Here is a 27,509-nt window from a genome sequence, read left to right as displayed (position 1 = left end):
TTCAGGACATTTTCTAGGATTTTAGGCTATTTCTCAAATTTTAGGAGGTCTCAGGTTTTAGGAAGTTTGTCTGATTTTAGGAAATTAGGGGCTCAGCTATTGCCTCCGTTGAATGCGGGGGATGCCACACTGGCGTATTTTGATGCTGTTTATGCACTCTTATGTACACTAAAAGTACAAAAACGATTCCTTGTAGTAGTCTTGTAATTTTTATTTTTAATTTGAAAATGGATTGGTGGGCCACCTGGCACTCTTTCAAATGGGCCAGAATTGGCCCGCGGGCCGTAAATTGAGTATCACTGGTGCGGGATTTAGTGGCGTTGTATAAAAACTACAATGACCGACCCCCATCGGTAAAATGTTTGTTTCGTCCGTTGGTGGCTGCTGAAGAAACAACATGGCGGAGCACCTGGAGGAGGACCCGGCTGCCGCTCGGTATGAAGGACTAAACTAAAGCTGGGAAGAGCACTGGGAGTACTGGGAGTACTGGGAGTCAACGACCTACCACGTGTTAACAGGCGTTTTATATATTTTGTTATATTTAAAATAGCAGCGTATCTCTCCGCTCAGGGTCGTCTCCTCGCGCTGCTGTCACGGCCGCCGGGTGTGCTGCCTCCACCGGGGGCCAGTCGGTGAGTTTCCCCCGCACACACCCTCACAGTGTCGGGGCTAACCGTTAGCACCACGTTCCCCAACGGTTATTAACGGTTTAACGGCAGAGTAGAGCAGTTACGGTGTCGGGGTGAGTTTGTCGAGACCGTTAAACGGCTCCGTGTCAGATGTTAGCCGCCGGCTGTGTTAGCTTAATGCTAACCGGGCAGACGTTGGGCTGAACGGGCGCAGAGCGGCTCCGGACTCCGGGGACGGTTGTTGATTGACGGTTCTTCGGGACTCAGCTAACCCAGGTGATAAGGACAGGCAGTTTGACCAGTTTTATTATGTCAACTTTGACGTTATCTGCTGATTTAAGACAGTTTACGAATTAATCACAAATTGATTTCTGCTGTGACACATTAAAAGTTGTATTGATAACCCTCTGCGGTGCTGCTGCCGCTTGGTAACATACGCATTTTTGGCTTTTTTTACGCTCAGACAATACATCCTCAGATATGTCGCAGTGATTTATTAAGGAGCCAGGGCCCTATGGAAACTAAGAGCGCTGTTTATACTGTAACATGACTTTCTGGGGGCGATACTGAGTCACCTTTATTAAAAAATTTAAAAAAAATCAAAATAACAAATGAGTAAAGTTTAATTTTGAATCTTAAAGTTTGCTGAAATATGCCACATGTAATTCTTGGACTGTTTCACTGTGGTATAATGTTGCTTGAAGGTAAACACTAGCCCTCTTTTCTTATTAGGTATGGTGTTGCTTTGAGGTAACTTACCCAAAAGTTTATACTGAAAAATATATATATTTTAAAATTATGTCTACTTAGATTTATTTATGACAAAAATGAAACATTGAAGACTTTTATATAAATATATTTTTTAATTTTTTACCAACTGGCATCATAATGCGTACCATAGTGGGTTAAGTTAGACGTTTTTGTGAGTGTGCCATTTGAGTACTCTAATACTTTAATGTGGGCAGGCTACTGGAGTCAGGATTTGCACGGTCAGGTGAAGCTGAAAAAAGTAATGGAATTTGCATATAGGAATTTCTAATCCTGAAATAGTTTCGGAAAATTAAATTTTTTCTAACACTTTTGGAAAAATCACAAAATTTTGTTTCACAAACCTGTAGGCCTACTAAAACTTGATGGCATGTTATGTTATTAAAAATTTTTTTTAAAAATACCTGAATATTTTCTGTATATAATGTAATATTTTCTTGTTTTAGTGTGTTTAAACTAATATAACTCAATGACAGAAGCAGCTAAAGTGATTATGACAGTTGGGGAAAAACACATTTTACCTTTCAAATAAGACCATGTATGTACATGTATTAAAACTGAACAGAATCAGCTGGTCTCGGATAGGCGTTTTATGTGGATTTTACAGGAGGCTAATGAGGTTTAACAATATTTCTGTAATATTTTAATCTGTGTTTCCCCTGTTTTACCTTATAATACTGTGATTTACATAAAAATGCAGTTGAGACAATGTTTTTTAAATTAAGATACCTCAAAATGATTATTTATACATCTTTTTTTAATAATCCAGGCAGAGTAAAAAGCACAATGACACAAATCAATAGAAGGAGGAAATATTTTACTCCTCTGCTGTCAAATCCACAATCTTAATGTCACATGTATACCATGTTAGGAATTCAAGCATTTAAAAGACGGCAAAACTTCTGCACTGAACACAAGTCTGCAAATAGTTATAGGTTAGCAGTTGGTAAAACTATGCAAATGAAATATGTCTGCAGCATCAAAATATACATTATTTTAAACATACATTCATGTTATGGAATAAAATTCCATTTAGTCATAGAAATATTGATAAATAGACAACTGACAGAAGCTAGCCAATGAACAGACAGGAAACGTTTTATCAGCTCTGAAAAAAGAAAGAGTTTCAAACAATTTTAGTGACGCTACACTTTACTGCAGCTTCTCTTGTGCAATATCTGATAAGACAGGCAGATAATAAAGCTGCTGAGTTACTTTATACCACTTTTAATGCATATATTGTCTCAGCCGCCTCCCTTCATATATACAGCACGTGTATATTGATAAACATGTCAACTAAGTACTTAAAATGTGATTTAAAGGTAAAATGTGAAGTTAAATGTCTTGGTAACAATTTTTACAGTTTGGGAATTCCTTCTTTTTTCTGACAAATGCAACAACAAATGCTTGTGATACACAATATCCAACACTTTTGTCTTTTTTTTTTAAATTCAAAAGCCATCGACAAACTTTTCTATATTTAGAATGATGACTTTCTTATTTTATTGAGCTTTCTCTCTTTTTTCAGAGTTTACATCTCTGCCCAGACCTCTCTAAATTTGGAAACGACTCACAGGACACAGCAGGTAACATATCACCAAAATTACACATTGAGCATCTGTTCGTTCACTAACTGCGCAATAGAAGATAGAGGCTTATCGTCATCTTTAATTTAATAATAGATTTTGGATTATCATATACTGTAAAACACTTTACTTTGCCCACTTAATAGTTGTCTGCAGGTGACAACACACAGGTCGTGACTCTGCAGAATTACTGAAGCTTACACACTTTTTTGATAACTTAATGAGTTACACTGTTCAGATTAAAGCTGCTGCAGGTCAAAGAAATTAAGAGGTTTAGGTCTCGAACAGAAACTGTGTGCATTAAAGTGAGACTGTCAGGTTTGGTGAATTACAGGTTGATTTTTATTGATATTGATACCATTATTGAGGCTCTTTTTACGATCTGAGCCTCGATACCGCTGTCGATACTTTTCTGTTATTCAGTGGAAAGACAAGGCGACATAACGTTTTAAACAGAACTGGTTTTCCTTTTTTTGCCTAACAAGTGACTGTTGCTGAACAGACAAAACCTTTCTAGCCCTCAGTAAACATGGCTGATGTAACAAGACATCTTCATCGTAACATTAAACTGAAAATAGCAACAATATATCAGCAGCAGTAAATGAAAAACATTGTTTTTCCATCTCTCCCATCCATTTTATTTTGCTGGGAAAACACATTTCTCACCCAAACAGCCGTATTATTAAAGTTTCTTGCCAAAACCTATATTTGATTTTTCTTGATGTTACATTTGAAGTGAGCCGACCTTAAACACGTCACAATGAAGCCTTATGTAACCTCATTCATTTAGCTAACTAGCTCTTATCCTGCTGATTTCAACTTTGATTTCAACATTGGATCACTAATTTTAACTGACATGACTTCTTACGATGTTTGGGGATTTAAATGACCTGACATGAGATCTAATGTTAAGTTATAGGACCTGTGGGACACGACAGCAGTATTTATAAGCTCAAACAATATGGATTTTGGGGTTTTGAAAAAAGTGGAAGGGGGTCCTCAATAGAACCGGGTTTCGATCCCTCATCCCTTGTTCTGACCATAATTAATGTCACAGAGTTTTGTTTTTTTTTATCGGCGCATTCCTACTTGTGCATGTGGGTGTGTGAGAAACACTCCCACCAATGGTTGATCAATATTCCACTGATCAACAGGTGGTGGTAACTGGTCAGAAAACACATAAACACACCGACAAAGACGGTGAAGATGAAGGCTGTTTGTAAACATAGATGTAAACAATGCAGGTTTCAAACTTTTGAGAAAAATCAGCTTTGCAAAGGCTTTATGAAAAAGAAATGCACTCCACATGTTTGCTAGAGCTTTTAAAGGAGAACTGGTATTTTTCAGCCTGGTCCCTATTTTCTGATGTTTTTGTGTCTAAGTGAGTTGTAAGAGCAGCATTTTTTTGAAATTGGTCTCTTATTGAGAGAAAATGCTGCAGCCAGCAGGCGTGCGCTTTTCTGTACTTTTTGCTTGTTCTTGTTTGTTTTGTTTCCAGATCTTGCATATGGGAGGTCCCGTTCTGAAATCCTGTGAGAGGCGACTTGTTGCAGGGAGGAAAAAGGGGAAATGTTAATGAAAGCTTGAGAGAGGAGCATGTTGTTCTGGAGCATAGAAAGCATATCTTTCTGATCGGGGATACTCTCCTAGCTTTGCTCATAGGGGCCATTTTTGTCAAATGATGGAGGGGGCCAGTCGCAGCAGCACCATACACGTGTCTAGGATTTTAAGGCATTTTACGGATTTTACGGATCAAATTTTAGGATGATTCTAGGATTTTAGGACATTTCAAGGATTGTAAGAAATTTATCAAATTTTAGGGCCTTCCTAGGATCTTTAGACATTTCTTGGTTTTTATGACGTTCCCAGGATTTCAGGACATTTTTAGGATTGTAGGACATTTCTAGGACTTGGGGACGTTTCTAAGATTTTAGGACATTTATCAGATTTGACATGTTTGTAGGATTTTCAGACATCTCGAGGATCTGAGGACATTTCTAGTATTGTAGGATGTTTCTAGGATTTTAAAATATTTCTATTATTGTAGGAAATTTCTTTTCGGTAATCCTGTCCATTCTCTTCTGTGTTCTTAAGGACGTTTCTAATATTTTAGAGCATTAGGTGCTTAGCTAAGACCTCTGTTGGGGGTTGCAGTGGATCCTCCACTGGCACTTTTTTTGATAAACAAGCCCTTTTTCAATGCTGTTTTAAGCACTCTGGCACCATATTTATACTAAAAGTACACAAATAGTTGAATCATATTATTTTTATTGTGCGTTAGAAAATGTTTAGGGGACCACCCGGCATCCTGTCGGGGGCCAGATTTGGCTTGCGAGCCGTAAATTCAGTATCACTGTTCTAGATAAATGCTGGATTTATTCATGAAGGGACAGTTGTTTTATTGGCAACTGCCAACATTTCTTGGGTGGGGAAATTTGACTCATTGGTCACATGCATCACATTGTAAGAATTTCTTAGTCATAATATCGACTTATTTGTTTATTTTCCCTGTAAACAAGATTGTAATGAATGGCAGCGCGTTTTAATAAAGATTGCACAGTCTGATTGGAAACAAAATAAACAATGAGTTGTCTCTCAGATTACAAAGCTCCTGCTGACGTCAGCTGACTGATATTCCAACATGTGTCAGGTGCGGTGGTGAGCTGTGCGGCCGTCTCATCCTTGGGGATCCTCGTGCTCTCCGGCGCCGTCTGTTGTTCCGTTGGCCGAGTTGCCAGCGTTGTCGTTGGCCAGCAGCCATTGTCGTTTTCTCTCCCTCTTCCTTCCAAGTCCTCCTTTTTTATTCTTTCTTCTTTCTGACGGATGAAAAACAAAGTTAAAACGGTAAATAGTACAAATATTTGTGTTTCAGTCCACAGTTTATGTTGTCAGGCTTGTGCTCGTCACACATCTGTATTTGGTTACAGTTGCCCGACTGCATACTTTGTTTTATCATTTATAAACAGCCTCACCTCAAGTGCTCGTGTAGAATAAGCAGAATAATGCTGCTGTCGCCCTCTTTTAGTTTCATTTCTATATGAATAAGCCTGACTGAGTGAGACACTTCTCTGTATATATCCCTGTGTTATTAGCTACGACTTTCACTTAGTCCTTCAGCTGCTCAGTAAACATCGACTAAGTGGTTTGGTTGAATGTTGAACGTTATGTCATTTTTCAACAGCCTCTCATTGACTCAATGAAGCAGCCTCTAAGTACAAAATGAAATAGAGTCAGTAAATCTTTTAACCAGATTTAGTTTGTCCTACATCTACATGAATTCACTTTACTAAATCATGGGAATTAAGAATTACTTTTTTATAAGGAAATATAAACTAATGATTCTGCAGTTATTGTCCATAGTTTCCTTTTTTAAAATGAATGATAAAATTTGGGAATTATTTGTGGGAACAGTGTCCAGTGTTGAAGTAAGGGTTGGGCTGGTGTGAACATTTTCGAAATGGTTTGATATGAAGCCAAAAACTAGACCGGACAGGATTACTGAAGCAAGTGTTTCAACTATCACATAGCATCACATAACACCAGAGCTCTCCATCAGCACATAATCCATTAAATTTGTACTTCTGTTACTTCATGTAAGCAAACCCAGTAGCTATCAGCTGTGCGCTCGAGATCAGACTGAAGACGTAAACGGAGCACCAGTGCGACTTGCAAATTTTAGAAATATATGAACTGGAGAGCTGTTAGTTTGTTTCCTGCTCAGTGAATGAATCCTCACGCTTAAAGGCGCTGCGGTACCTGTTTTATTGTCCTGCTAATGCCAGCATCCAACTGTTGACCTGAGGCAGCTAAGTAGTAAACATTATTTCAAGGGACTTGATATATATAGTGTATCACTAGTGTATCACTAGTGTATACTGATTAGCAAAAAGTTTTTTAATTTCTGTTCAAGTGTACATCGAAAAAAATCTCCAACTCTCATTTAACAGAGAGTTTAAGTGTATCCTCTTTTTTCATGCAGAGGTTTGGAGGCAGAATAAGTGTTCAGGTTGCGAAAACTTTCAAAGCCAGAAAAAATAGACATGCATTAAGGGACCCATGTGCCTCACACAGTGCTACACTGGATCAGAGTTCACCTTATAGGCCTTAAATCCCCATAAAACTGTCTCGAATTGTTCTAACAGAAATGTGTGTGCTTTATTGTGCAACAGCAGACCTGAGAATTCACACAGCTGGTCTGCACCTTACTTTGCACATCACATGATTACATGTTTGGCTGCACTGAACAAAAGAAATGTTGGTGTCAGTTCCTCTGACTCCCTCCATCAAGAGTTCATATTTCATCAAAAGATTGTGAAAAATGTGCAAAACTGCAGAAAAGCTGTTGCTAAAAAGGTGGCTAAATATTTTTTTCATGCACTGTAAAATGTTGTTCAGGTGTTTGATAGTTACTGTGACGTATAATGTGAACTGATACGCTGCATTCGGCCGGTTGAAGCTCTGTGCGGAGTCCAGATCTGACAGGCGTCAGTGAAATATTCTCTGTGATGAATCGCTGCTTTCAGAGGGGAATTTTGGCCTCGAGTTTACAGAAAGAGAGAAAGCTTTTTACAGATCTGATGTGTTCTCTCTTGCAGACACTCGGATAGATCAGATTTTATGTCATTTTTAAAAGCTTCAGGAGTTCTTATCTAAAACTTTAGTGGGTTAGAGCTCATTGAATGAGTATTCTGATATTTCACAATGTATCCTGACATATCGGATTCAGACTTATCCGTATATCTCATATAGCTGTCTGGTGCTATTACGGCAGGGTTTAGCCTGGATAGAAAATGTGGTTTTGATGTTCAGCGATGAAGAAGAGAGCTTCAGTATTTTTGGCTCTGATTTAAAAGTGGAATAATTTTCTGTAATATACAGAACTGAGGTTGATTTAGAGGTTGGTTGGACATCAGAGAGTGAAAATAAATGCAGGCAGAAGGGCAGGAAGGAAAGAAGAAAAGAAGACAGCCTAAAACTTTACCTCTAATTAGCTTTTTGGTTCATCTGCTGAGGGCTGTACCCAAATCAGAATTATGTCACATGTATCAGATTTGGCCCGTTAATATGAATATTAGACTATCAGTGTCTTTTTTTCCATATAGAGTTTGATTGGGATTCAGCAGGATGTTGTTTTGTAACAACATTCACGTAATATAGTAAACAAGCTAATTATGACAATGACGGATTGGAAATATGCATCAACGTGTTTTTGCTGACACTACTGACAATGTAGGACTGGGACACTGTTTTCAATGTGGACTATTTTAATTATGACAGTAATTGGTGAAAATGAAATAATAATAATAATAATAAGTGCAAGAAAATATTGATGAATCCTGGGTTTCTACCCAAACATTCATGTGCATAGTTTAATCACAGATTTGTATGTATGCACTGTTAGTGATTGAGGCCCGTTGTCTTTCTGAATAAGGGCAAAAACCGGTATATTTTGTTCATGTTAACGCAGCTACTTTGAGTTTTATGTCTGGACAAATTGTCTCTCCCTCCCCTCCTTATTTTCCAGAAAAAAAGAAAAAAATAGCAGAATATTTTGTGCAAGTAAACAGTAATTGACTGTTAGTGAAAAACAGGAAACAAACATGCTCTCCCAATTCAGTCACAGTTTTTGTCCTGAACATCCACCCTGACCTCCGCTCTCAGAACACCACAGTCGTCCCCTGAAAGACAACAGTCAAAATTCCTGCGGTCACAATAGCTCTTCATCACGGAAACATTGCTGTTTGCTTTTGCTTTTCTTATAACTTCTCTTCCTCTTTCTTCATGTCAAACTCTGCTGGGTTTTTTTTTAAAATGTACTCCGTTTTATAGTCCTCTCCATCACAAGTATTCTTGCTGGGTCAAAACAAAAAGTCGCAGCGGCGTGATTCATGTTTATAGGATTTCCGGACATTTCTCGGATTTTAGCATGTTTTTATGATTTTAAGGATATTTCAAAGATTTTTAGAAAGTTTCTAGGACTTAAGTACTTTTCTAGGATTTTAAGATGTTAGGTCATGAGGGACATTGTCAGGACCTCTGTCGGAGGTACGGGGGAACCTCCACTGGTACTTTTTTGATAAACAAGCTCTGTTTTGATGGTGTTTTATGCACTCTGACACCTTATGTATACTTAAAGTTAAAACAATTCAGTGTGAAACAGTTTTTGAGTACCACTGCTATAAGTAATCTTGGAAAACACAAATGATTCAGAAACAAAATGGTTTCCTTTGTTTGGCTCTCTTCCTCTCCTTTTTTATCCAAAGCATATGTACACAAATTTTTTAAGAGATAAAGACAGTACTGATGGTACTTTCATGATGTTGAACACATTAGCTTACATCCATCAGTCTGAACTACTACCACAGTCAAGTTGGGGTGTTGTTGAAAGTGCTGCTCGAAGGCACATCACTTGCATTTCAGCAGGCAGCGCTGGAGTTCCCAGTTTCCACCCACAAACCTACACACGAGTCTCACACTGACAACGTTTTGAGCTCGAGCCAGATGCTCGCATGACATCTTAGCCGCTGGTGTAGCAGTGAAAACTTAATTCCACGCTGGAGGTCGGCTGCAGATTGCTTCTCACACGTTGCCTTGAATGATATTTTGTTGTTTATCTCTTGTGTCAGAGGCCAAAGTGATGAGGAGAGCGGTTCGGCTCCGTGTGTTTACATCAGGCCGTCTCTTTTCTCCCCCTCAGTTATAGGAAGACTGCGGTGCCACGCTGTAATGCCCCGCTGTCATCTGCCCTTCATTAGTAATGAGAGCCCATCTTCAGAGATTGGGTTTTTAAATCCCCTCCTGTCTCCTCTCCTCATCCTCTTCCTTAAATCAATCAGCTCTTCCTCTCCTTTTCCAACTCTGTCTCCATGAGCTCCTTCCCTCCTTTCCTCCTCTGCCATCCCCTCATTCCTGTAATCTGTCCTTCATTAGCAATGCTGTCACAATGGCTTTGATTTTGGACGCTGCGCTGATGATTGGGAATTAAGACAGGCTGTCCTGAAATGACTCTATTTTCTCTCTGTCTGGACATTTGCGTTTACACGATTTAACCGTGAAAGTTTCAATGAAGTAATGCTGAGGAAGCGTGAGGGGCTATCATAAATGGTGTCATTGTAGTGATTTTTTTTTAAGGAAAGATGCTTTCCAATCCCACGGGCTGCAGGTTTGGAAGGCATGTTTTCTTAAAAAATCATCAAAAAATTTAAAAGAAACACAAAATCTACAGAAATCTTTAGAGAAAAAAAATCACCAAAAATAAATAAAAAATACCAAAAATCGGGAAAAAAAATCACCAAAAGTTTTAATGAAAAAAGGGCAAGAATTTATAAAGAAATTGATGATCCATTTTGTGCCAGAACACTGACAGTAGACCTGTTTGACAACGTGACCAGAGGAAAATGTTTGAGGAGCAAACTCTAGCTAGCCTAACCTAACTTTATCCACGTTTTTCCTTTGTTTTCTAGCTGCTCAGATGATGATGATTTTCTGATGATTTCTTTTTAAAGGAAAACAAAAAAGCACCAACATTTTTTAAAAACATGGCATGTTTTCTTAAAAAAACAAAACCAAAAAATGAGGGTAAAATGATAAAAATGATTGAAAAATACAGTTAAAGTTGTCTGCCACTTCCCTAAGGCGAAATATTTTTTTAACAAAAACATAGGTCCCTCCACAGTGCTTAAAAATACATTTGAGATGCGTCCCCCTTTTTGCACCACCCCGTCCCCTCTCATAAAAATGAACAGTCTCTTATTTACTTTTAGATATTCAGTTTTTATCCTGTTCTTAATTCATTTAAAAGTCATGGACATTTATTGGTAAAAATGTGTATAAAGAAGCTGGCTGTGTGGCTGTGAAACATCAAAATCCTTTTCCCACAGAAAAACAACAAAGAGCAAAAGAACCTTCTGACTGTGTAATTGAGTGGTGGCATAACTGCAAATTATCCTGATCATCCCACTAATTTCCTGCCACCTTGACCCCTTTAGCTCCTGTAGGTTTTATCCAGCCTTTACTGTCTGCAGCTGGTCCAACTGGTCCAGCGTGCTGCTGCTCGGCCTCCTACTGGCACCAGAGAATAAAGACCGTATCATCCCTGTGCTGGCCTCCTCACTGGCCTCTTGTGCATAGAACCGATTTTAGGGTGTTACGGTTTGTTTTTAAGGCTCTTTTGGGGTTAGACGCTCCATATATCTCAGATCTTTTAACGCTTTTAAGTCTCCCTCGCATCTCTTAGGTTGTCTGACCTGAGGTGGTTGGCTCTTCAAGTGGTCTAGGAAGGGGAAAGGGGAAGCTGTTGCTGCTCGACTGTAAAGCTTCTCGTGCTTCCTTTTTAATTACCGTGCCTCCACTATCGGCTCAAAACACATTTCTGCCTCTTAGCTTTTGGTTATCTTGATGTTAGTGTGTTATTGTTAAAAAAAATGGTGTTTATGCCTGTTTTCACATCATTTACATGATTACATGCTTCTCCAGTTCAAAGAGGGTCTAAAAACTCTCATGTTTTCTTTTGCTCTGTCCACACACACCAGGGTTTCAGGACAGACACCAAACAATCCGGCCCAACAAAATCATCTCACATTTAAAATGAATTCATTTCAAAAACTGCAATAAAACCACAAAATCACAAAGTTATTTCAAATTCTGTTTGACCCCAAACGGAGAAAGCACGGTGGCAGAAATGACTCATAGAAAATTAAGAAAACTGCTGACAGCGCACAGACTGAGTGGACATACTTCACTTTGTCATAAAAGGATTGTGAAAGAATCGCAGCTCTTACAATATAGTGAGAAATGCATAATAAGAATTTGAGATCGAAAAAACAAATACATTTTTTTATATCGCCTGAAAAAATGTTTACATTATACATCTGTGAAAACCACAGACATGTTGCATTTGTACGTTATTATGTAATGGATACTTTGAAAATCCCATACCATACTATATCGTGTGTCAGAAGAAGATTCACTGTTTCCCAATTCATAGTATGTTTAATGTGTTACGGCAAAAGTACCAGGATGTTATACTGCATCCGCTCAGATTTTGCAGTATGCAATAGCCAGCATGCTATTCTGCATGATAACTTTGCGATTTGGTGTTTTTATTCTAACTTTTAAAATAATTTCATTTTAGTTGTGAGATGATTTTGTTGGTCCGGATTGTTTGGTGTCTGTCCTGAAACTCTGGTGTGTGCGGACGGAGATTCTACATAGGAGAGTTTTTAGAATGGGATATTTGAACAAACACAATATCTTTACATGCAACCACACTCACCTCCTAACTCCTCTTTCTGTTACAGTAGGTGTCTCTCTCTCTTCCACTAACTCATGCATGCACGTACGCACGCACGCACGCACATGCGCACACACACACACACACACACACACACACACACACACACGGAAATGGAGACAGTTAACCAAATGGGATGTAGCCGGTATGTCATGAGAGTGAATTACCCTTTAGCCATCTTAACTGAATCCAGCATCGCACTGGAAAACTGCTCATCACATAACAACCTAACCACACACACACACACACACACACACATACATACACACACACACACACACACACACACACACACACATACACACACACACACACACACACACACACACACACACACACACACACACACACACACACACACACACACAAATGTATATTCACTCATCATGCATGAACACACACAAGAATGCAAATGTTGTTTTGTGGATATTCTATTGAATTCCACTTATCCTCTAAAACAAAAGCATTAAATGTTTGACCACATCACAAACGTCAGTGGATAATCTCAGTTTTTTGGGGGGATTGTTCCGACGGTCAACTTCTCTGTTAAACAATGAAAACAGACACCAGACTCTTCTCTCATGTGTTGCCAGTATTCTTTTGACCTGAATACACCAACGCCAAAACGTCAGGATGTTTCAAACGCTTCTGTTGAATGTCTCGGCTTTAAAACTGACCAGTAAATTCCAGTTTGCGGGCAGGTTTGGTTGTTTTTGTGATGAATGGAATTTCATTGCATGCAGTACTTTATTTAAATGTCACATAGAGTTATGTAGGATGGTATATTTGATACAAAACAAAACTGACACAAAAGCCAGTACTGTTTGCATAATTTTTTTAAGTTTAAAACTGCAGCCTATTACAGGAATTAATAAACACAAATCAGCACTTAATGTCTTCCAGTGAATTTAATTCATAATTTCTTTTTTCTCCACAGGTTTTGAATCATCAGTAAAAAACAGGAAACTGAATTATGAACCCACACAACTGTGCAACTTCCAGATGACGGGGCCACTCCTGAAAGCTCTCATTAAAGTGAGTAATTGATCCTTTAATTTAGATTTTATGAACGTAATATGTAAAGTTATGTTAGTTCACTAAAATCGGCCAATCTCTGCCACCAAATTACTTCGGTCAGCAAAGTTTCCATCCTGTTTCCTATAAATATTCAAAGTAGAGAAAAAGATGTGTCTCAGATTTTAGAACTTTTCTAGGACTTTAGGATGTTTCTAGGACTTTAGGATGTTTTTCCAAAATTTTAGGACGTTCTTGTAGGACTTGAGGACATTTCTAAGATTTTAGCATGTTTCTGGGATTTGAAGATGTTTCTAGGATTTTAGGACATTTTGTAGTGCAGCTCCTTCGAGTATCTCTTTTATAAAGAGATTGGATGATGATGATGATTCTGGTAAAAAGTATATTTTGTATGATTTTAAAGCTGATTTGTGATTAATATTGTCTTGTTGTATGGTTTGTTTGTTGTAGTCGATGAATTTGGTGTGGATTTATGTCCTGGATCAGAAAAAGAAAAAAGTATAGGATTTTTCTAGAATTTTAGGACGTTTCTCAGATTTAGTAACATTTCTGTGACGTTGAGACATTTCTAAGGTTACAGGACGTTGCTAGGATTTTGGAATGTTTCAAGGATTTAAGGATATTTCTCTAATTTCAGGATGTTTCTAGAATCGGAACCTTACTGGGGGTCCCATTTAGCTTTGGGCCTTATGTTGAGTATCACTGCTTTATGTGATCTTAACAATGAGGTCATATGAGTTTATTTTAGAGTTTATTTTTGGAAGGTGACGACAAACAACCTATTCAGTTATTTAGTTATGAAGACTTGTTGACTTTTTCGATTTTTCCCATGCTTTGACCACCACAGACATAATCCAGCCTGTTTACATTGTATTCTGTATACCTCATTACCATTAAGGTTAAGTGAGAACTGTGTTTTTCGTGATATGAATGACTGACCCTTTAAATTAAAATAATAACTGACTGAGATGTGGCAAAGTCTCAGAGGGATAAAATATACTAGACTAAAAGCGAAAGGATTTTTCAAAAATGCTGGTTTTATCCTCCTGAGCCTTTACTGACTCCTTGCACAACAAAGAGGTACACTCAGAACCACATGTTGTGGTGAGGTAAAAAGTACTGTACATCAGCATAACGGGTGATAAATCCACATAAAGTTATAAACGGCATAGAGCTATGTGGGCCAACATGTACGCACGCACGCACGCACGCACGCATGCACACACGCACACACACACTGACTTAGAACAGTAAAACCAACTGTTGGGTCACAGACAAACATGCACCCTCACATGTACGCAGGTAAATACATGGTACAGCAGAGCAACAGAAGCTGAGAGGTTAAACAAACAACCCCTAAATTTGACATTTGGAGGTTGAATCCAGATCAGAAAAATCTGCACCACGTTGCAGTTGGTGTGAAAAAAACCCAAAACAAACATCCAGCAACTGGTTTTATATGTCAGTTTTACCAATGTTGAGAGTCATTTAGTGTTTTTAAGCAAACCAGACAAGATTCTTCGGCTATGGCAGTACCATACTTTGTGATATCAGGTAATAATGAGCTTTGACTTGACTTGACAATGGCATGGCAGTGGTATGAGCTAAAGGCTAATGTGAGCATGCTGACATGCTCACAAAAACGATGTTAATATGTTGAATATATTTTTATTATTTTAATATATATATATATATATATATATAAAACATGTTATAATATTTTTTTTGTATTGACATCCATTGCACAGCATATATCAATGAACTGGTCATTCTTAAAATGAATGATAACAATACAGTTCATCAGGCGGGGGACATAAATGTCTGGAGAAAAATGTTGTGACAATCCAGCAAGTAGATCTTGATAAATTTCACTCAAAACCCTAAATTTGAACCCTTTTGTTGGCACTAAAGAAAAAAATGCAGAGTTTCACCAAATTCAAAAGAATTAATCCTCTTGGGACCATGATTTTTATTGTGTTTTTTATGTGACAGTCAACTAGTTGCTGAGATATTACACAGGTTAAATGAAATCTTTGACCTGCTAAGTTCACCAGAGAAACAGTCTTGAAAATCAGAGGGCTTTCTCTTCTTTGGACCATGGATGTCTGTACAAAATATCACAACAGTCTATCCAGTAGTTGTTGAGATATGTGGTCTGTGTAACTGACATCGCCATTTCAAGAGTCAAGACATGTTTTTTGCTGTTTTACAAAGTAGAACTAAAACATTTGGTGATTCTGCTTTTAGCCATTACGCTCCAAAACACTGGAACAGCCTGCTGGAGAATCTGAGGGGAAATGGACATCTCTTTAGTCTGGCTTTTATGTAGTGTCTCACTCTCACAATTTTATGGTTTATACTTATTCTATTTTTTAAGATCCATTTTTGCTTGTTTCCTGTGTTGTTGTTTTTGTTTTTGTTTTTGTTTCTTCAATTAAACTACAAGGCACTTTTGACTGGCTAAAAATGTAGAACTTAAACATTAACCTATATTTGTATTGTGGTTTTTTGTGGCTTTTTTTGTGTGTATATTGTGTGTATATTGTCTGTATTGTCTGTATTGTCTGTATTGTGATTTATAGGTTTGGTATTTTCTTACTTTGGCTGTATGATGCCAACATTGTGTTTCAAGCTGAACGCCTGATATTTAATCAAAACTTCCCCATTTCTTCTCACCCAGAACGTAGTGGAAACATTTTTCCTTTTAATCCCATAGATGGAAATATTCCATAATTAAGTTATGGCGTGCTGTGTGTGTACCACAAATATAACACACACATACACACTAGCAGGAATGTCAACATCCAGCAATGCTGTAATGTGACATCATACCTGACAGCACGCAAATGTTTACCAACTCAGACGTTCTCTCATGCTGTGAATCAAAAGACACCAGAGGCTTGTGTAATAGCGTCACAGCAGGTGCAGTAGGAGCAGATCTCTCTAATTACTGTAAAAAGTACACCTGTCCTCATTTAATTTTAAGAGCGAGTCAAATAAGTCCTACTGAGGTTCTCAGGGATCACAGGGTAGCTGAAACAGATACCAGCTGAGGGAGGTGTCGTGCAGAATGATCCTCTCAGGACAAAAGATGCCTGTGAGTTGTAAAATAATTATAAAAGCAGACCGCTGAGGCATCTTTGATACATTCAGTACTTCAAAACAGTGTATACAAGGACCACCTGTGGAGCATACCGGGGCTCTAAATTCTTGATGATCTGATAAAGATTTTATAAAAGTACATTGAAAGGGACTGAATCCAGCCAAATTGAATCAGTCACACTAACACGAAACCTTATGAAAATGCCTGGAATCCACCTAGAAACATACTTTTCTCATCTCTGCCCAAAACTCTAAAGGGAAAGGGAGAAAAAAAATCTCGTTATTTGCTTTCACTCAGGCCTGCCTCCAAAATACATTGAGGACATTCAAGGCGTAAAAGTGAGAAAAAAAGTTAGTGTGCAGCGAGCTCCTTGTTCTCTAATGAATACCTGTTGTCCAGAGTTTTAGTTGCCCCGAGGCTATGTCTGCACCGGGATCGCTATGCGTTAACTTAATACATATGATACTCGGGAAAATGTACTTTAGATGGCTGTCTGTGTTGTGTTACGGTACCCTGTAAGCTCTACCCAGATCCATGTGTTGCTGGATGAGAGGGCCACTGAGTTTAGCATAGTAGCTACAGACTGTATGTTGAAGTAGCAGTGTCTGAAACCATAAAATCTAAAGCAACTCCTTGTCTATCAGGCAGGATTTGTCAGACTGAATTGTGGATATAAGATTGCTCTTTGCAATATAATCCAGTGCCATATATTAAGAATATTACTTTTTTTCCCTTCTGCCCTTAATGTATATGACAGAAATATTGAGTTGGAAAATTGATGTACCTAACATCTTCCTATCTATGTTTCTATGACCCTTTATATTACAGTCTTTTGAAGTGGGATTTCTAAAAAGGTTACAAATCTGCCCCTTGATAGGGTGCCTGGTGTCTTCCTGGTGCCTGAAATGTCCTAAAGTCCTAAAATCCTGAAAACTTCCTTAAGTCCTAGAAAGGTCCTTAATATTTTAATTGTCATGAAATCCTAGAAATTTCTTAATATCCTAAAAACGTCCTTTTGCCTTAGAAACGTCCTTTAATACTATAAACATCTTTAAATCCTGGAAATGTCCTAAAATCCTGGAAATGTCCTGAAACCCTAGAAACATTTATGGGGCTGCTGTGACTGGCCCCTGGCCTCGTGTCATAATACAAAAGCTAATCGTGTATCCCTAAAGACATCAGAAAAGAATTCATTATGATTTTATTAATTCTGACAGTAACACGTCCTGATGATCCTCAGCTGTGTGACACATGAAAAGGTGTTATAAAAACAAAGCCAAACTTTGGTAAGGTTAATGCATTTCAAACAGAGTCAAAATTAAAGTTTATAAACCTAAAGATGGAACTTATCTGCACTGTCTGTGAAGCGGTAAGAAGCATTACAGAGGTTTGGGACATTAGCATAATTCTCTGTCTGAGAACACACTGTAAGTCAAATGAACTCACTCCAGTGCTCAGATGTTTTGTGTACCAACTGTTGAATATTTAGCTCCACATGTCTGAATTCAATGAGAGATAATTTAGTTCCCTCGCTGCCAGAAGTGCCCACTTTATCTGATGCACATCTGTTCTTAGTGGTGGACTAGCCTTGGAAATCTGAGCCAGACTGGCCCATCTCCACCGACCCCACAGATACTGAAACATCCATCTTTATTGAATGTTGAGCCTTAAACTCCGATTTTATAGAACCATTCATTTTACACACATCACATTCAAATGTAACAATATCTCAACTGTTGCCATCGGTCACTTTTAGACTTTGTCAGTGAAAATTTAAACTTTCCACAACATACACAACTGTGTGGTTTTAGCCAGGCAGACTAATGCAGGGATAAGCAGCACAGCATGCTTAGAGGTAAAATTTTGTGTTTGGGCTGTTGGAAACACTACAGGCACACAGCTCGAATTTTCCACCATTCCTGTCTGTTCAGAAGTCAAAGAAATACCTTGTCTCTGTCCACAGTGATCCACAGACACATCAAACAATGCAATCCACACCAGCAGCATTTTAAAGTACTTTTTTTTGACGTTCCAAAAATATATCAGATCTTTCATTTAAGAAATATGCTGATTGAAGTGAATGTCCACAGGTATCTGTTCAGATCACACAAATATTTGACTGTAAATGTTCGAATAACAATATATTAAACAATTAATCTTCAGTTTCACTTTTTAAGTGTCAGTATGACCATATCAAGGCTGGGTTAATAAAATAAAGCCTGCTTTTTATCCACTGTATTCTGAGGTTACTCAGCCTGGTAAAGACATTTTGTCCTTGCAGCAGCTGGTAGTACAGCTGGTTCTGAGGACAGTAATGCCATTAACAGCTGAAGCCAGTGTGGATCAAACGGATGATTCAGCAGCACTTACATGCAGCGATGTATAAAATCTGGTGTGATTTCAGGAGACTGTTCTCCGCAGTGTGAATACATTAGTATTTTGTACAAGAAATTTATTACATCCCATATTTACGTTTTTGTTGGGCGGGACCTTTTATGGCCCAGAGTTGTAGATCAGATTGGGACGTCCCGGACTGCACCTGTTTCGCAACACTAACCATGTGTTTAAAACTGTGATTGTTAATATATAAGCTATTCTATAATTTTGGTACGATTTTAGGAAACACCACTGCGGGTCATATTACAGGGTAAAAACAAACGACATGCCGTCTTATGGGTTGAAATATTTGTTGGATGTCAGGGTAAGAGAACAGACGATGGTTCTCAGTTCATAACATCATCACTCATACACTGACCGATAAACCCGATCCTAAATCTAGCGTGCTAATTACAGAGATTTGAGTACTATCAGCAGTGATGAAGATGTTTTCAATCTCGCATCAGAACTGATTTGAGTTATCAAAAGTACACATTTCCCCTCCTCCATTGAAATTATACTGCAAAACAGTCGTGAGATTGATGGGAAACATCGGGTAATGACATGCAAAAAGAGTCTGATTTGAACACATCACAACATCATGGTCACAGCAGAATGCCTCAGGCCATGCTTTTGTTTGTGCCTATACGCATAAATTAAATAATAGCTGAATTATTTTGTTGTGCTAAGAGTGCCCGACCAGAAAGTGAGATCATATCCCCATAAAAAATTGATCTGGATAATATCACCGTGTCACTCCAAATGTGCCCCTGATAAAGTCACACGTGGTCTCTATTCATGTGTAATGGAGCTGCTCCAGAAAGTGTCGCTTGTTAACATCACAGACTGGAAAAGCTGTGGGAGACTCTCTTGTGAACAAATTATACAATGTGTATGCATGACAGGCTAACATCCTACAGATAGAACCTCCCATGCAATGTAATACAGTCCAACTGTCCAGTAGTCAATACTATCTTTAAAAATGGTAATTTCTTTAATTTTCTGAAACTTTATTCCTCTCTATTGTAATTTTTGAGGGTGCAGTGTTGTTATTTGGTTATTTTGTATGAACACTGCAGTTACCAGAGCACCTCACATAGCTGTAATATTGTTTCATTGTACAGTGTGCTCTCTGATGTTATACATTTATTGTTGTCCTTCGTTTTGGGTTTGACTGGTGTTCATCTTCTATTCAAAGAATCAATTCCCAATATTTGCAATTTGCATAGCAGCATAGCATAGCATGAGAAAGTGCATGCATTTTCATTTTCTGACACTTTGGTTAAAATGTGCTCTACATTTAGATGGAAATCTGAACATAGTCTCGTCACATCATGTTCAAAGACATAGTCACACTCTCACAGGTCCAACAGGACATCAACCAAAAATATTGCTAAGAATTGCAGTGAGAAGGTGATCTGGTCCTGCCATGGCTGCAAGCTGTAATGTAAACTGTAGAGGAGATCTTTTTGACATGAGGGCCCCAGAATCAATAGACAGGTATCGCAGGTAAGAGGGCGTGCAGCTTCTGTGGAAAAAAATCCCTTTGTGTGTCTTGGTGTCCAACCTTTTGGGGGGTTGACCAATTAAAACCAAGTGAAGTCAACTCCGGCACTCTAAACACCTGTTTCATACGTCTCTGAGTTGTGAGCAGTTTAGCCAAAGAATGATTTTCTTCTTATTTGTTTGATTTATGTAGTTTTTAGAGCAGGAATACTCAACTTGCTTTTCTTGGGGGCCACATTTGCAAAATGACAGAAGGCCAAGGGCCAGTAGTAGCAGCCCCATATTTCTAGGATTTCAGGACTTTTCTTGGACCTTAGGACGTGTCTCAGATTTTAGGATGTGTCTTGGATTTTAGGATGTGTCTAGGACTTTCGAATGTCTCTAGAATTTTAGGACATTAGGGACTTAGTTAGGACCACTGTCGGGAATTGAGGGGGATCCTCCGCTGGCACTTTTTTTTTTTGATAAACAAGCTCTATTTTGATGCTGTTTTATGCATTTTTGCACCTTATGTATACCAAAAGCACAAAAACAGTTCCCAGTGTGAATCACTTTATTTTCATTGTGAATTAGACAATGATTGAGGGACCTTCTGGCACCCAACTGGGGGGCAGATTTGGCACGGGGACTGTTTTAAAGACATGCAAGTATCCAGAAAGGATGTAGGATGTAGTTTGTGCAGCTAAAATATGTTTCGCCCATTCTTATAGATCCTTTTGCAGACCCTCAGATTAGTTTTGCAAACACTTGTGGGGATCCTAACCCCCAGGCTGGGAACTACTCTTGTAGAGGGAACTGAGGAAATATGAGGTCCCAGCACCATTCCTTGTCAGTGCCAACATACGTCTGGTGTTGTTCAACATCTCAGTTACTAACTTAAGTATTGTAGATGGCCAATTGATTAATGTGCTTTTTGTTAAATTTAAACGTTTTACACACTGTCCTTTAACAATTTACCTTATTTTAGAAATATATCAGTCCTAAAACCTTTATCAGGGAAAACCACATCTAAAGAAAAAAAAGTGTTATTTCTTGAATAAAGTTTATTGCAAGTTAAAGGACAGAGTGTTGAATTCTCTTCTCCTTTCCCTGTGGACATTTAATCTCCTGCGCACCTGTCTACAAGATAATGAAGGTGTGCATGAGCCTTCAAAATGCAAATTCAAACTCAGATTTACAAGCTGCAGTTTAATTGATGTCCTTACAAAAAGAAAGGAAATTTTATAAATGTAGACTTGTATTTGTTAACATTTCGCAAGTCAGTGCACATTTTGGGTCACTTCCTGTTAGTACTGTAGAATATCAGTGGCTGTGCACTTAACAGATACTCAAAGACTTTGGTATCCCACCGGACAGCCCCGTTCCATGTGTTATTTTCAGCCTCATATTGTGTTTTGAACTAGTTTTTGGCTAGCTAGCTGTAGCGTGCAGAACTATGAGTGTGCTGTGGGACTGTACTGAGCCTGTGCTTGATTTTTATTGCATTTAGTGCATTAAACACTAAAGTACAGCTGCAGTATTCTCCTCCCAAGAGGAATCACTTGTATGAATTAAGTTTTGCTTTCTTGTTCAGCATTCAAAGTACAAAAGTAATGACCGGGCAACAAGCCACGAGGGACCTAAGTTTTGACTTATATCCATTCATTTCTATTTTGCAGGATTTAAAAAACAATGCACTGCGGTACTAATGGACTAATAATGAAGGATGGACATTTGACAGGGGAGTTCAGCCACAGTTGTTTTAGCCTATGTAAGACAGATGCAAGACAGATGCTTGCTGCTGGACTTAGATACCACAGTTTCCCTCCAGTTTACATTTGTGTTTCACTGCATCATAAAACATGTTTGAGCTTCTTTCAATTTTAAAGTAGGGGGAAATGCCTAATATATTAAATAAGCTCTACGCTGCTGCTCTCTTTCACCAAAAAGGAGACAAGTAAATCAGTGGGAGATTATCATGACCATAAATACAACTAATAAGCTTTCACACTAACACCAAACATGTGTCTGTTGCCGCAAAAGTCATTTCACAAATATATGTTCAGAGCGAACCCAAGAAAAGGCTGTTTGAGTTACCAACATGTGGACAGACTATGTGTAATTATACAGCTTATGATTAGTTATTTTTTCCCAGTTATGCTGCTTAAATTTACCTCCAAGTAATTTGCGGTGTACGAAACCCTACTCGATAAAAAGGCTTTGGGCTCCTATCTGATTTAGCTGCTTTGTTTATCCTCTGATACTTAACTAAAGAGAGTCACAAAATACTTTCTTTTTTTCCTTCTAAATTTTTAGGCATTGAATCCTTGCTGATTTAAATGCACATAATCCAGACCTCCACACTGGCTGTGAGAGTGGCAATACATGTTGCCAATTAATTACTGTCCTGTACTCATGGCCTTGTCTGCAACTAAGCTTAGGCTGTATCACGGTATTGCAGTATATCAGGGTATTTAAAAAAGCCTTAAGGTATGTTATAAATACAGGTGGTCATCTCTCTATTAAACTCATTGTATGTAATGCGCAGCATGCACCACCAGAGCTCTCCGTTCTCTATTGGTGAAACAGGCAGCTGAACTGAAAGACACCGAGACACACAGTGGTGGAGGGAGAAATTACAGGACTGTAGACAACCGGTGGCCAGCAATAGCAGAGAGAGACCATGGGGAATAGCGGCATATTTTTCACATCTAACTTGGTGAATTAAGGATTTATTTTGATCAAACTGGAGCTGGTGATTGTTGGAAAGGTGGACTTACTAACTAGATTACTAGCAAGAGTAATCAAAGTAGTTTGAGTTTGATTTTGTTTCTGTTGAGTTCAAATGAAGTGTGCTTATCATGGGTTAATGAAGCTATTAGGCCTCTTCAGTCTTCTGTGACCGAGAGGAAGTCAAATTCAAAAGGTGTTCAGCTGTATTTCTCAGTTTAATAAGGAAAATAGGTTTGAGAATATGACTTTCCCTAACTTTAAAAATTTCAGGGATGTATGAAGGTGTGAAATATAACATACTGCCCTAGCCCAGCAGACAGTACTCTTCCATGTAGACGGGGTTGTTACCAGATGGTAACAGCTGCATTGTTGCTCCATGAAATTCTCGCTGTGTTTCCTTTTCTCAGATGATGTGAAGCAACATCTGCACCTCATTGATTATCCACAAAACAGGTTTGTGCGACATTTTCAAAACGTAAAAGAACAGGCTGTTCATGGTCTCTGTCTCGTTTGATGGAATATTTTAAAACAGCAGGTTTTTGATTTCTGCGCTGAGTCCTTGTCGAACTAGAGTCTCAATTCTCCATTGACCAATCAACACACTGCAGTGTTTCTACCTCCACCATCTAGTATTGGATTAGGTACTTCAAGACATTGGTGACAAAAAAAACAGGACGGCATTGAACAGTACCGTCCATAATATTTGATAATGGAAGCATAAAAATAACACTTCAGATATGTAACAAACTGAACTTAACTGGACTATTTGGTTGGAACGAAGCTTATGTCCCTAAGGTCCTATTAACCTATTAAAAGGTTTGATTTTCTCATCAGTGTGAATCCATAGATATAACGGCTCGATGTATGTTTCCCAGGGCCAATTTGTTTAAGTCATCCACTTAAAGCTTATAGCCTACTGATGTTATACCGCTGAAGCCTATGCCCTCAGATTTACGGGGAAGACTGTTTTTTTTACTTTAGACATTGATATTGCCATGATGGCTGGACATATTTTTACCATTCAAACTGCATTTTTAGGGCTGAACCCAAATGAACTGCGGTGTCATCCTGGCCAACTTTAAGCACTGTGAGATGTCCTCAGACAAAATAACATCTAGCTGGCGCCTGGCCTTTGTGATTCAGTGAGTTGAAATGCTGTAAAATCAAGTCCTTGAGGAGACAGTTCTTAATTTTTTACAATGTTTTGTTTCTTTGATTCGTTGCAGTCCTTCTGTTTTAACAAAGAAGAAAGAGACAAAAATGCTCTGGCAGGATTTGGGAAAAACATCAGGGAGCTCAAGGATGTGGACTAAGTTGATGCATTCTATTTAACATTTCTGTAAGGGGAGACTGTAGTGATCCGACACAGAGACATGTTTGTAAGGGTGGTCTGGATGGTCTGTGCCGATCATTGATGGTTTTTTGGACTCGATAAGCCCGCAGCCATTTCATCTCAATAGTAGTTGGACCTTTTGGGCTTCTGAAAGTTTTGTATCGAACGTTATGTTATTTATATTTTTTGTGTTATATCTTTCGATCTGTTAATCTATCTCCATAGGCTATTTGGGCTGCCCAATCATCATCATCATCATTAGCTTTGGTTCATTGCAATCTGTCATTGTCTTGTTTACTGTATGCTGTGAATCCTGCTGTCACACATAAAGTCCCTCTGAACCTGTTCAAATTTAAAAACTTTATATGGGAAAATAAAGAACCATCGCATATTCACATTGAACAGTCAAATCCGATTCGACTGGCCAGTACAGCCCTTCCAAAAATCCTGTGAATTTCCTAAAATCCTAGAAATTTCCTTAAATCCTAGAAATGTGCTAAAGTTCTACAAATGTCCTAAAATCCTGGAAACAATGTAAAATCCTAGACATGTTCTAAAATCCAAAAATGTCCTAAAATCAGGGAAAAGTCCTAAAGTCCTAGAAACATCTTCCAATCAAGGGAATGCTGCGACTGGCCCCTTGCTTCCTTGTATTTTGCAAAAGTTGCCCCCAAGCAAAGCAAGTTGAGTATCTATGGTGTATGTAAGGTATAGGCAAATGTGAATGGTTGCTGCCGCAAAAGCTCTAAAAAACTGACCTCGTTCCATAATAAAATTGTCACTTTTTTACTGTGTAATATTCAGTTTCTGTTAAACCTGCACATATGTGGGGGTTTTTGCTCATCGGTGGGAATGCCAGAGAGATAAATGCTGCTCATTTACTTGACCCACCTCAATTTTGTTGGCCCATGAATCAAACTACCAACAATCCAGTTGACCGTATGCTACTCTAATCAAAAACAAAATACGCATTTCTGCAGCACGACAGCACCACCTGCAACTACTGCCTCTTCACCTCTGAACTCTTGACTCGGACTTGAACCTGTGACTCAGTTTCTCTGTCTGGGCAACAGCTTGTTAAAAGCTGTTGATAAGATAATGTGGATCCACATGGAAATATATTTGTGTCTCCAAGACATTCCCCGACAGCATAACATCTGAACAGTCTATGCTGGATGTTGCTAAATTGCCAGGAGGAGAAACAACAAAGTCCACTGTCAACCCGTGTCAGTTTGCTGCCGTCGGTGAAGAGACAGAGAGAAAACCAGAGGAGAGAGAGTGGATAAGAGATGAGACCCATGTCCTTCCTCATCATCTGAAAACAATAAGACAACAAGAGAGCGGGAATTAAAAGACTAGAGCCGTCTAATCTGGAACAACAGAGGAATGTCAGGGAGATGCCACAGCACCCTTTTATCCCAGATGTGTGCTATTAGGTCCACGGGCCGATCCTTGCGCCAGACTCTGCTGGATCAGATTTCTTCCTCTGCTAATGCCACCGGACATACGATCTGACAATGATAATGATAATTACTTCAAATGACATGCCTTCCATTGTGGAAGAAGTGGAAAACACACAGGCACGCACACACACACACACACACACACACACACTAAACATAAGACAATATTTGCAGAGCTTTAAAAAGGAAATTACTGTTGGCTTTCTCACCAATTTGGAAAAAGTTAACAGAACCACTCTGTACATTCCTCCACACTGTTAAAATGTTTCACAGCTTCTTGTGCTGTTTGTGTAAGAGAAATAAAATATGGAACAATAAAAAAAAGGTCACAACAACAACTTAGTTTTGGAGGGGAAAGCAGAAACCGCTGCCAAGTTTGGTTTTTAATGTTTTGGAATATCTTCATGAAGTTCATCATTAATTTAATGCAGAGTTAAAAACAAGATCCAGGCACTGTCTCCAGTACAGTGGATCTCTTGCTGATGAGGGCCTTAGCGTAATGGACTAAATAGTCTGTGTTTTTATTCTCTTCGATACAAGTTTTAACTAGTATTGACAGCATTTCCACAGCACAAAGCTTTCAGAGTTTTTCTTTGCCATTGGAGTCTATTTTCAGATTTGGACCCTCACAAACACAGAACACATGACGAGCATTACGCCCTGGACGTGATTACCCCTATCTATGTGAGTTACACCAAATATGAGAGGCTTGATATCCTTGGATGGAAGTAGTGTAAAAGCGTAAACCTCTGATGGAGCTGAGGTGGTGTGATGTTTTAAGATGGTATCTTGCCGCGGAGCAGCCAACGTAAAGAAATACAAGTCCTTTTTTAGCCATGGGGAGCCGAGCGAGGTGGACGTACAGTGCAGAGGTCTGTTATCGCTCTCCTCATCTTCATAATTCATTCCCTTCTGTTTCCATCTGGAATTTTTTTTTTTTTGGTTCTCAGGACAGAAAGCCTCTGTGAGGATCTGTTGATGCGTCTTTGTGGATGGAGCTCAGTGCGATATGCCGATCCAACAATGTCATTATGCAGCAGCATCAATCAGTGATTTTTATAAGAAAGACATAACTGCAACTGGCAGGGTTCCTACAGACATGGAATGCCTGGAAAAGTCACGGATACAGTAAAAATCATAGGAATCAAGGAAGTCTTGAAAATAGTCATTTTTTCAATCCTCAAAAAGATGCAAAACAACCCCAAAGAGATTCAAAGCAATTACAAAGAGATGCAAAACAACCAACAAAAGATGCAAAACAACCCCAAAGAGATACAAAATGACCAGCAGGTGATGCAAAATGAACCCATAGAGATGCAAAATGACCATAACGAGATGCTAAACGACCATGGAGACGCAAAACAACGCCAAAGACACTCGAAATGACCTTAAAGAGATGCAAAAGAACCACAGAGACGCAAAATGACCACAGAGAAATACAAAATGCCTCCAAAAAGATTCAAAACATTCACGGACAGATGTAAACTGACCCTAAAAAGACACAAAACAACTACCAAAGAAATGCAAGATGACCCCATGAGAGAAGCAAAAAAACAACCTCCCAAAGAGATACACTGAAAAAAACCCAGAGATGCAAAATGACCCCCAAAGTGACTTTATAAAATCCCCAAAGAGACGCAAATACGCTCTGTCACATGCTGATTAGTGTTATATGTTTTTTTTACCATCACAAACGTTTCTTTGTT

General features: G+C 38.6%; 2 protein-coding genes across 5 annotated transcripts in view; one reads left to right on the top strand and one right to left on the bottom strand.

Annotated features, from left to right (window-relative positions):
• The first annotated feature begins 265 nt into the window (after positions 1-265).
• On the top strand, positions 266-26,089 carry LOC148190283 (uncharacterized). 4 transcript variants are annotated; one of them, XM_088070271.1, is made up of 5 exons: positions 266-435; positions 551-632; positions 2,926-2,983; positions 13,213-13,310; positions 25,321-26,089. In XM_088070271.1, exons 1-5 carry the CDS (start codon positions 398-400, stop codon positions 25,378-25,380), a joined length of 336 nt encoding a protein of 111 aa, XP_087926397.1. In that variant the 5' UTR covers positions 266-397; the 3' UTR covers positions 25,381-26,089. The 4 variants fall into 4 exon arrangements, 3 of the variants coding, with proteins under 3 accessions (XP_087926397.1, XP_087926401.1, XP_087926395.1); XM_088070275.1 differs by lacking the exon at positions 25,321-26,089 and adding an exon at positions 18,377-18,720 and having other exon boundaries at positions 270-435; XM_088070269.1 differs by lacking the exon at positions 25,321-26,089 and adding an exon at positions 15,558-18,318 and having other exon boundaries at positions 281-435.
• The window catches only part of rspo4 (R-spondin 4), a 48,229-nt gene continuing 22,853 nt past the window's right edge, over positions 2,134-27,509 (bottom strand). Inside the window, 2 exon segments of the mRNA XM_042498450.2 lie at positions 2,134-5,688; positions 5,690-5,799. Coding sequence (XP_042354384.2) covers positions 5,584-5,688; positions 5,690-5,799 — 215 coding nt within the window. The 3' untranslated portion in view covers positions 2,134-5,583.

This window comes from Plectropomus leopardus, chromosome 2, assembly GCF_026936395.1.
Source record: "Plectropomus leopardus strain MGB_pleo_1.0 chromosome 2, ASM2693639v1, whole genome shotgun sequence".
Classification (NCBI taxonomy): Eukaryota; Metazoa; Chordata; class Actinopteri; order Perciformes; family Serranidae; genus Plectropomus; species Plectropomus leopardus.
This window is presented reverse-complemented; position numbering and strand designations above follow the sequence as displayed.

Excerpts from the sequence above, each read along its gene's own strand:
- LOC148190283 (XM_088070269.1), top strand. The coding sequence starts at position 398 with ATGGCGGAGCACCTGGAGGAGGACCCGGCTGCCGCTCG. Across the intron at positions 633-2,925 it reads CCTCCACCGGGGGCCAGTCG|AGTTTACATCTCTGCCCAGA; the intron begins GTGAGTTTCCCC and ends CTCTTTTTTCAG. Across the intron at positions 13,311-15,557 it reads TCCTGAAAGCTCTCATTAAA|CCATTACGCTCCAAAACACT; the intron begins GTGAGTAATTGA and ends TTCTGCTTTTAG.